The sequence below is a fragment of the Chelonoidis abingdonii genome, chromosome 6 (assembly GCF_003597395.2).
Source record: "Chelonoidis abingdonii isolate Lonesome George chromosome 6, CheloAbing_2.0, whole genome shotgun sequence".
NCBI lineage: Eukaryota > Metazoa > Chordata > Testudines > Testudinidae > Chelonoidis > Chelonoidis abingdonii.
The window spans coordinates 26441419-26452654 of NC_133774.1; the positions used below are offsets into that span (position 1 = coordinate 26441419).

General features: G+C 41.8%; 2 protein-coding genes across 3 annotated transcripts in view; one reads left to right on the forward strand and one right to left on the reverse strand.

Moving 5' to 3' along the window:
• The window catches only part of LMBRD2 (LMBR1 domain containing 2), a 50076-nt gene extending 38893 nt beyond the window's left edge, over positions 1–11183 (reverse strand). Inside the window, exons 1-3 of one of the 2 annotated variants that reach the window (XM_032779930.2) lie at positions 10905–11183; positions 4279–4500; positions 3635–3735 (exon numbers count right to left, since the gene is read on the reverse strand). In XM_032779930.2, the coding sequence (XP_032635821.1) occupies positions 3635–3735; positions 4279–4452 (275 nt within the window). In that variant the 5' untranslated portion in view covers positions 4453–4500; positions 10905–11183. Of the gene's footprint in view, positions 1–3634; positions 3736–4278; positions 4501–10359; positions 10430–10904 lie in introns of those variants that run through there. The other variant, XM_032779931.2, reaches the window with a different exon arrangement.
• The window catches only part of IL7R (interleukin 7 receptor), a 216852-nt gene that overhangs the window by 132003 nt on the left and 73613 nt on the right, over positions 1–11236 (forward strand). The gene's annotated exons all lie outside the window — the stretch shown is intronic.

The following is an 11236-nucleotide window of genomic DNA, read 5'->3' on the forward strand; positions in this document are numbered from 1 at the left end:
ACCTCATTCTCCCTGATTGAACTAACCTCATTATCTCTAGCTTGCTTGCATATATAGACCTGCCCTTGGAAATTTCCACTACATGCATCTGACGAAGTGGGTATTCACCCACGAAAGCTCATGCTCCAAAACGTCTGCTAGTCTATAAGGTGCCACAGGATTCTTTGCTGCTTTTACAGTTCTTGAGAAGTGTTTTGGAGTGTTTCAGTGAAAAGTTGGTTTTGATTTGCCAGTTATGAGCAATTTGCACATGTAGAGTAGTTTAATCAGAGATTTTAATCATCTGCCAATGTCTCAAACTAAGGAAGGCTGCATGACTAACACGACTGCAGACTAAAAAAAAAAAAAAAAAAAGTTATATTTAGTTAATGTCTGTGTTTTGTGCAAGAAGAATTTGAAGGAAAGCTAACCAAAGACTCAAAAAGTAAAAGCAAAGTATATCAGAAGCAGGAAGCCTACCAAACAACCAGTGTGGCCACTGGACAATTGAGATGCTAAAGGAACACTAAATGAAGATAAGGCCATTGAGGAGAAACCAAATGAGTTCTTCGCATTGATCTTCATGGCTGAGAATAAGAGGGAGATTCCCAAATCCAAGCCATTCTTTTCAGGTGACAAATCTGAGGAGCTATCCCAGATTGAGGTATCATTAGTGGAGCTTTTGTAACAAATTGATAAATTAAACAGTAATACGTCACCAAGACCAGATGGTATTCACCCAAGAGTTCTGAAGGAACTCAAATGTGAAATTGCAGCTACTAACCACAGTATGTAACTTATCATTTAAATCAGCTTCTGTACCAGATGACTCGAGGGTAGTTAATGTGACGCCAATTTTTAAAAAAGGTTCCATAGGTGATCCTGGCAATTACAGGCCAGTAGGCTTAACTTCAGTACCAGACAAATTGGTTGAAACTATAGTAAAGAACAGAATTATCAGACACCTAGATGAACATGATTTGTTGGGGAAGAGACAACATGTTTTCTGTAAAGGGAAATTATGCCTCACCAACCTACTAGAATTTCTTGAGGGAGTCAACCAGCATGTGGAGATGGGTGATCCCGTGGATATAGTATGCTTAGATTTTCAGAAAGCCTTTGACAAAATCCCTACCAAAGGCTCTCATGCAAAGTAAGATGTCATGGGATAAGACGGAAGGTCCTCTCATGGATTGGTAACTGGTTAAAAGATAGTAAACAAAGAGTAGGAAAAAATGGCCCGTTTTCAGAATAAAGAGAGGTAAATAGTGGTATCGCCCAGGGGACTATACTGGGACCAGTACTATTCAATATATTCAGAAATTATCTGGAAAAAGGGGCAAACAGTAGGTGGCCAAAATTTGCAGACAATATCAAACTACCTCAAGATAGTTAAGTCCAACGCTGACTGAAAACAGTTCCAAAGGGATCTCACAAAACTAGGCGACTGGGCAACAAAATGGCAGATGAAATTCAGTGTTGATAAATGCAAAGTAATGCACACTGGAAAACAATCCCAAATATACATATAAAATTATGGAGACTAAATTAGCTGTTACCACTCACGAAAGAGATCTTGGAGTCATTGACATCCACTCAATGTGCAGGGGCAGTCAAAAATGTTAACAGAATGTTGGGAATCATTAGGAAAGCGAGAGAGAAGACAACAGAAATTATCATATTGCCTCTATATAAAACCATAGTATGCCCACATCTGGAATACTGCTTGCAGATATAGTCGCCTCATCTCAAAAAAGCTATATTGGAATTGGAAAAGATACAGAAAAGGGCAACAAAAATGATCAGGGGTAGGGAACAGCTTCCATATGAGGAGAATTTAATAAGACTTGGACTTTTCAGATTGGAAAAGAGACAACTAACGGGGCAGGATATGATTGAGGTCTATAAAATCATGACTAGTGTGGAGAAATAAGGAAGTGTTATTTACGCCTCCTCATAACACAAGAACCAGAGGTCACCAAATGAAATTAATAGGAAGCAGCAGGCTTAAACAAACAAACAAACAGAAGTATTTCTCCACACAATGCACAGTCAACCTGTGGAACTCTTTGCCAGAAGATGTTGTGAAAGCAAAGACTATAACAGGGCTCAAAAAAGAACTAGATAAAGTTCATGGAGGTTAGATCCATCAAGGGCTTTTAGCCAGGATGGGCAGGGATGCAAAACCATGCTGTAAAGCAGGGGTAGGCAACCTGTGGCACGCAAGCTGATTTTCAGCGCCACTCACACTGCCCGGGTCCTGGACACCAGTCCAGGGGGCTCTGCATTTTAATTTAATCTTAAATGAAGCTTCTTAAACATTTTAAAAACCTTATTTACTTTACATAAAAGAATAGTTTAGTTATATATTACAGACTTATAGAAAGAGACCTTCTAAAATGTTCAAATGTATTACTGGCACGTGAAACCTAAATTAGAGTGATTAAATGAAGACACGACACATCACTTCTGAAAGGTTGCCAACCCCTTCTCTAAAGTGTCCCTAGTCTCTGTTTGCCAGAAGCTGGGAATGGATGACAGGGGATGGATCATTTGATGATTATTTGTCCTGTTCATTCCATCTGAAGCACCTGCCATTGGCCACTGTCAGAACACAGGATACTGGACTATATGGACCATTGGTCTGACCTAGTACAGCCGTTCTTATGTACGGTGTACTACAGTAAAAAGATGTAATAGTGGTTTATTTAAAGTTGTAGAAGAGATTGTAGGATAATGCATTATCTGAGAAATAGAAAGTCTTAAATTTTAAGACTGTTGAGCAATGCATACCCATCAAGGGGAAAAAGAGTTGTGCATGCCACCTTAATGCTGGTATTTCCTGACTTTTTGGTGTTAAACAACCTTAATATTCTCCACTTTGGGGTGATGAAATAATAAAAATTTTGCACATACACATCAATTTGTATCCCAGAATCTCAGAACAGCTTACTGACAATTAACTAAGCCTCAGGTCTCTGAGACAAGTAAGAGTATTACATTATTTTTTCAAACATGGATAAAACACACAAAGGTTAAGAAATTTGTTTATGGTCAAACGGGGAAAAGCCAGAAAGATCTAGATTTTATGATTTCAGTGCTCAAATCATCACACTACAACTCAGCCATGTGAGCGTGATTTCTTCTCTGCCAGCAGACAGATATAGAGCACCTGTCATAACTTTTGAGTTTGACATTTACAGAGTTTTACAGTCTTGGAGATAACTAACACATATACAAAGGAAAGACTGTGTCTCTGAAGCATACTCTCATGGTCAAAAACCGTAATAAACATTAGGTCTGTGGAATAAAGGAAGAAATTCACAAAAGCGCCTCTCTTGGCATATTCAAATTCCTTCTAAAAACCTCAGTTCTCTTGTCTTGCCTATGACAAAGTAGAGGAAGAAAGATAACAAAATTTAAAACAATTAAAAATAAACAAAAATAGAAGCACTGAGATCTGCAGATACCTTAATCACAAGATCTTATTTGTCCTTCCTTGCCTAACAGCTTTCAATCACCATGTCATGTTCAATTTAGAGTGCACTCTCGCCAGCACAGGTACCAGTTCTTTATTTGCACATTTCTGCTTACTTAAAAAGTATGCTAATGCTTTTAATATTTTGATGCAGAAAAATAATATTGTTCTTAGTACCTTGGAGCAGAACTAGGGTAAGATCCATTGATGATGATGATGTTACTGCTGCTTTCTGGCGGGCTGGAGTTAACAGCAAGTTTGCATCGATTGTATATAGTCTAGAAGACAATGAAATCATCATGTAAACAACTATTAGAACAAGGTGAAATAGTTAGTGAAGAAAAACAAGAATAGGGATACAAATCAAATTTGGCACCAAAGTTCAATGCTAATGTTTCCATGGCTTTTCACCTTTAATTCTATTAAGGCAGGTTTTTAAAAAAAATCTCTACGGTATTTGCATCCCAGCACTTAACTAGTGCATAAAAAAATGAGACTGAAACTGAAGAAAAACTGACTAGAAAAAACAGAGTGAAATAAATTAGTTCATAGTTCAAGCTGAGAGAAATACTAAAAGTAACAGCATAAATAGCAGATTTTAAAATTCACTTATTTTTAAATATGATTTTTAACTTGACAGAGCTAACAGCACATTTTATTCAATTTTACAATTTTTAAAAGATCCCTTTTAAAGTCAAAATTTTGTCTTAGAGATATTTTCTACCAATTTACACAACTGTATTCTTAGCGTGTAGTGTATTTTGTGATTTATTTGTATAGAGCAATAACGTACTAAGCTTTACAAAAATGGAAAATCTTACCGTACTAACATCCAGAGGCAATATAAATACTATAAGAAAGCAGAGATACCAAGCCAGCAGTGTTGCTATGATCACAAGTCTATGTTGTTTCTTGAAGTCTCCATACCGATGAAGTATGAATAAAGCCAGAAAAAAGACAAATATTATCTCGATACCCAAAGCTGCTCCACTCATTATTATATATTCACTCTAACCAGCCAATGCAGCTCACTTGGATCATAACTGTAAGACAAAAAACACATTTCATTACATTAAAATAGAGGTCCTCAAACTGTTGGGCATGCCGCCCTAGGGGATAGTGGAGGGGCCAGCCAGCCCCCACAGGGGGAGGGAAGTAGCACCACCTAGCCCCACTCCACTCCCAGCTCTGCTTCCGCCCTGCCCTCAGCCTGGGCCCTGGCTCCATTCCTGGCCCCTTTAACCTATCTTGCGCCGTGCCCCTGCCCCAAGCTGTGGCCCTGCTCCTGGCTCCAGGGAGGAGGGGAAGTGGGGACAATGGTAAGAGAGGATGCAACCCTGAAAAGTCTGGGGGCCACTGCATTAAAACCTCTGAAAGATACGTATGAAATAAATGAGCACTGAATGCTCAAAATGTGTTTCTGTGGAAGCTTACTGATACACACTTTTAAGTTTACATATGAACAGCTAACATAGAATATCAGGGTTGGAAGGGACCTCAGGAGTTCATCTAGTCCAACCCCCTACTCAAAGCAGGACCCAACCTCAGACAGATTTTAACCCCAGTTCCCTAAATGACCCCCTCAAGGATTAAACTCACAACCCTAGGTTTAGCAGGCCAATGCTCAAACCACTGAGCTTTCCCTCCCCCCAGATGAATCACCTGACATTCAGAATGGTCCTGTTTTTCACCTAATTTTCCATATAGTTTTACTAAGGCAGGTGACCAAGTCACCTGTCCAAAAAATTACATGGTGAGTCAATGGCACAATTGATATCGGACACTAAGATCCCCCTGGCTCACAGTCCTTTGTCACATTCTGTAATATATTTATAAGGCTCCCCCCTCATCTACCTTCATGGTCTCATGTACTTGATATCAGATAGCATGAGTGACAACCTCCTGTTCACTGGATGAACATATAGCCCTAACTTTTCAATACCATCAACAGCAGTAACAATCCAATACAAAGTTCTTCTCTTATTTCTAACAGTAAAACATACTATTTTACCATTATTTATTTCTACCATAAGAAACTAGACAGCTTGAACAAAGAAATAAATATTTGCAAATATACCAATTTAATTTTCAGCATTTAATCTTAAATGAAGCTTCTTAAACATTTTAAAAACCTTATTTACTTTACATACAAGAATAGTTTAGTTATATATTATAGACCTTTCAGCAAGATATTGAGAATTTTATTTAATTAATGATATATACCTTGATTGCATATTTAGTTATTTACTAGAGAGACAAGGTGGGTGAGGTAATATCTTTTATTGGACCAACTTTTGTTGATGAGAGAGAAGTTTTCGAGCTTACACAAAGCTCTTCCTCAGGTTGTCAGGTTGGTACAGGTCTGGTACTTTTGAAAGCCCTCTTTGTCATGAGGCATTAATGTATTCCTGATGGAGGGAGACTTCTTTTGAACCAGTCATTTCAGCTGACTTTAACTTTCTGATATGTAAAGTAATTTTCCTGGTGGCAGTAACTTTAATTTGCAGATTAAATGAGCTTTCAGGTCTTAGTGACTTTCATCTTATTCTAAGTTTTACAAGGGTAAGGTGGTGATAGAGACTAATCTACGATTCCTACCAGAGGTGGCATTGGATTTCCACCTTAATCTCAACTCCTCACCCAAGGGGTTTACTTTATGGTCACAAATTCATCACAGTTTCGGCTCATCACAAGCATGCCATTTTATGGGGCCTCAGTAGACCAAGTTCTTCCAATCCTACTTTAAGGGCTTGTCTACACCACACATCTTTTAGCGACAAGACTGTGTCAACAGCCTTGTCACTAAAAGTCAGCGTGTGTAAACGCTCTTTGTCAGTACTTCCAGCCCGATAAGCAGCGTTAGTTTTGTTAGCAGGAAAGCACTCCTGCCAATAAAACTGCGTTCACACTGCCACTTGCGTCGGCAAAACTTTTGTCTTGTCTTTTGTGTGCGGGATATGTATGTGTGTGTAGTTTAAGTATCCGTGAAAGACAAAAGTTTTGTCAACAACTTCGCATTGTAGACATACCCTAAGAATTAGGGTCCTCCATGATCATCAGAGTCCTGTCCATTTGCTGAATCAAGAAGGCGGCCCTGAGTCAGTTTAAACAAGGCTATTTATCCAAAAATCCTTTCTTTGTCTGTTGGTCCTGCTAGTGAAGGCAGGGGGCTGGACTCAATGACCTTTCAGGGTCCCTTCCAGTTCTATGAGATAGGTATATTGCCATATATTATAACTACTATATGCGTGCCTCTCCAGCCCATTAGCATCCCTTTCCTGCTAGAGAACATACATATAAAGCTACAACACCACAATCTACACAGTGGTGAGCTGGAACCGGTTCGCAAGGACCGGTTGTTAAATTGAGAAGCTGGTGTAGAACCGGTTGCTAAAGGAGTGGCCTGGCTTCTCCCAGGGTGCAATTTAAAGGGCCTGGGGCTCCCAGCAGGGGCTGGAGCCCCAGGCCCTTTAAATTGCCACCAGGGCTCTGTCATAAGTAGATAGGTAAGGTAAGGGTTGGCTGTCTCTTCTTCTTGTTGTTTTCTATGGTAGGCCAGCTCTAGTTCCAGAAGTTTTCTTTTGTGAGCTGCGTTTTTGGCTTCTTGTTCTCTTTTGTGTGCTGCCTCTTCTTCTTCTTGTTTTCTTTTGTGTGCTGCCTCTTTGAGTGGTTCCTCTTGTAGCTTTAGTTGCAGCTGCTTTTGTTTAATTTCGAGATCCTTAAGTTTTTTGTTCATGGTTTATGTTTTATTGTGTTGGAGTGCCCTCTGGTGGTTGTTGCTTGAATTGCCGACTTTCTGTCTCTGGAGAGCTGCTTAGTAGCTCCTGTTTTGCTACCTCTGGCTCTGTGTGATAGCCCAGTGTATTGTACTGTGTGTGATTGCTAGCAAGCACTCTCAAGGGGAATGCTATTGTTTACCCAACGACCCTTAATGGCTGTTAATGACCCACCTAAAAATGCGAACTGCCAAAACAGACAGGAAAAAGAAAAAAAATTTCTCTCTCTGCACTTTAAAACCAATGCCTTACTCACTGCTAATCCCTAGCAGGGAAAAAGAAAAAAATTACTGTAGCTATGGCTTATGGATTAATACTTCCCAATCCGCTGCACACCATGTCATAGTATTCTTCCTCGATTTGAACCTTAGAGTTCAAACATAAGGTACTAGCATGAAGTCCTCTAAGCTTACTCTCCAGCTTAGATCTGATAGGCTGCCACCAGGTCAGGAATTGATAGGGCCTGACGCCCCTTTCCTCTCTCTGGTGTCCCCAACCCTCCCCTGGGGGGACCTCCAGATAACCTGTTTCTTTTCTTCCCAAGAGATAAGCGTTCTTTTCCCTCAGGACAATTGAGATGCAAAATACCAACAGCTTGGCTTTGCCTTTCCCCGTTCCTGCCTTCCCGTGAGGGAGACAGATACCTGATACAGAGGTTTCAATTTCTCTGCCTTACTAGAAAAAGAACTTCCACAAGTTTTGAAAAAGAAAGCTTTATATAGAAAAAGAGAAAATACAGAATAATAACTTGCATAAAAATTAATACAGGCTCCTACTTAAGAAAATATGAACAACCCAGTCTGATTTAAAAAATAGCCAATTTAAACAGACCAGCAATCACACACAGTAAGTACAAAGCAAAGCATATCATAGCCGATTTTACTTTGTTTCCGTTTTGTACTCACTGCCTTTTAGTAGAATGAGAAGAAGATTGGAATTAGCAAGATAGCTTGTCCCTCACAGCCGAGGAAGCAACAAAGACCCAGCAATCCACATCTGTAAATACAACACAAAGCTCCTCATAGCCGAATTACTTTGTTTCCCTTTGTACTCACAGACTTTTGGTAGAATATTTGAGATAAGAGGGAGTTAGGAGGAAACTTGTTTACTCACAGCCGAGGAAACAACAAAGACTCCGAGTATACAAATTCCCGCCCCTGACTTTAAACAATCCAGTTCTCTGATTGGTCTTCTGGTCAGGTGTCTGGTTACCCTTTCCAGGTAAAAGAAACTTAACCCTTACCTTACCTATCTACTTATGACAGGCTCCCACTGCTTCTACTGCCCCAGACCTTTAAATAGCCTCCAGAGCCCCACTACTATTGTGGTGGTAGAAGCAGGGGAGCCACAGGCCCTTTAAATAGCCCCCAGAGCCCAGGGGTAGCGGGGGCTCCAGGGACTATTTAGAGGGCCGGGGCACCAGCTCTCTCTGCCACCCTGGTCCTTTAAATAGCTGCCAGTCCCTCGCTGCTTCCCCAGGGCTTTGACAGCTATTTAAAGGGCCAGGGTGGTAGAAGCAGGGGAGCTGCTGCTGCTACCCCGGTGGGGGATGCGGGAGAAGAAACTTCTGAGTTCTGAGGGGGGCAGTGAGAGACAGGACATGGGTTGGGGTCAGATGGGTGGGGGGCAAGATACAGGCATGTGGAACTTGTACTGTACTCACCATGCAGTTCCCTACCAGCTCTTCGGCAGCACTTCAGCCGTGGGGGTCTTCACTCGCTCCAGGTGAAGGAACTGCCGCCAAAATGTAGCCGAAAACCTGGAGCGAGTGAAAACAACCCCTCCCACCCCCAGTGCCACCACGGACCAGTAGGGAACAGGTTCTTAGGATTTTGGGAACTCATCACTGAATGTACATCAAATGTATTAACCCTAATTCAATAAGATTTAACTAAATTCAATAAAGTTTAACTTAAGTCCACAAGGTTTGTTGGGGAATTACAGGATATTGTCAGTGTCACAGGATCTACCAATTAAATATAAACTATAGGAAAGAATAATTGCACATTAGTCTGAGAAACTTCTTTTTTTAAATCCTCAAAGAGTTCAAATCTTAAAGTCTGACTCAAGTTAAAAAGTAAATAAAAAACCACAATCTATTTCCTTATTGCATACTGCTTTATTTCCACAAAGGCAAACAAATAGTAAATCTTTATAAGTGGGAATCAGACAGATGGGAAATAGGAAGAGCTCCTTTACCCTTCCACATAAAATTAATGGTTTGGAGGGATAAGTTGGTAATGACTTGCACAAGATTACAGCTGTTATCTTATTGTGCAATGAGATTTAACATGAACTGGACAGAGCCAACAGTTCCACAGAGTTCTGTTATTTTATAAGCTTATTTAATTTTTCTACATAAATCAAATCAGCCATTATAAAATAAATCCAGGATGAACTGATCTGGCTGGATACAATTTGATGTCTGGGAGAGAAATTGCCAAAAAACATTCAAATCGCAGTCATGTCCCCTTTCACCACCAATATTAAAACATAGTGTTAGGTCAAACATGATGAAAAATTGCATTACTAAAATGAAAATATCATATGAAACTCCACAAAAGATTTTATTATGAAGGTTTTAGTAAGAACTTTGCACAAAGTCTGAATGGATGCTATTACCGATCCAATTAAAACACTCAGGTGGAGTAGCTGAGCTCTACAAAGGTGCTTTAGAACTGCTTCTGAAAAAGCAGAAGAGACTTTCAAAGGGAAACAGGACAAATCCTTTTGTCAACATGGTGCCAGACTTCCTGAACCACAAACCCTCACTTACTTGCCTGTGTTTCCCCACAGAAATATTGGTAAAGCAGAATTCTGAAGATTTTATAAATAATTAGCTATATAAAATATACTAAACTTGACTAGTCAAGTAGCTTGGAGAAGTAACCTAGTAATTTGTAATATGACTAGCACAATAACTCTCTCTCTTCGGAACCGAGAAGTTGACAGTAAAGCAGAAAAGAATCTGACTGTAAGCTCCTTGGGGCAGGGATCTATTTGTCTTTAAGCATCTAACACACTTCAGGGTACAAAAATAATAAATATGTTATTCAGCAGTTGTGGGTCTTGGAAAGATAGGGAAAACTGGTCAAGGACAGCAGCATAAACACTCTTATTTCTTACCTCCCCAAAACTCTCCAAACCTATTCTGAGAGCAGGCACAGCTCAGCTTTTAAGGCCCCATCTGAAAGGTATTATTATTCAGGATGCCAGACATTCTGAACTTTATAGGTGTGTCTTCCTTTCTGAATCCACTTTGTTTGTGGGGCCTGACATGGAAAACGGGCCTGTCGTCTGAGCCTACAAATCACCGCGGCGGGCGGGGGGGGGAAGGGAGGTGGGCAAGATATCGCCGTTTCCCAGCAGCCCCCATACACCCCCTCACCGCCCCCGTGTATCCCCCAGGCCCCTCCCTACCGCCCTGGCCCTTTTTTGGCCCCCCCCCCCCTTTTACCCCCCGCCCTTTCCCCCACCCCTGGGCTTTTTTTTTTTTTTCCCCCACTATCATGCTTCCCTGCGCCCTGGCGACACAAAACCGGCCCCTCTCTCTCAAGGCCGCCCCGGACCCCCGCCAATCGCTACTCTCTGGCCACAGCGGGGGAAAGGGGGCAGCTGCGGGGGGCGGTGTCTGGGGCGAGCCCTCAGGCCAAGCCACCCCGCGGACTCACCTGGGGCTTAGCCACTGTCTCAGCACCGGAGCCACGGCCAGATTCTGTCTGTCTCCATCCTCCCCCGGCTGCGGCTGCTGCCCCGGGCGCCTGGCTCAGCGACCGACGGCCCAGGTCCGAAGCGGGGTTTCAAACTGCGCCACAACAACCGCCGACAGTTCTCCTGGGGCCCGGCTCTCTCCGTGTCACCGCGACTAGGGCAGCCGGTTCCCCAGCTGCTGACATTTCCCTTTGGCCAATCCCTCGCCGTCCTATAGCGTCATCGACCGACGCCCAGCCGGGCCGCACGGGCTGCTGGGTAGGCCGACTTCGGCGCCGCTGAACTACAAATC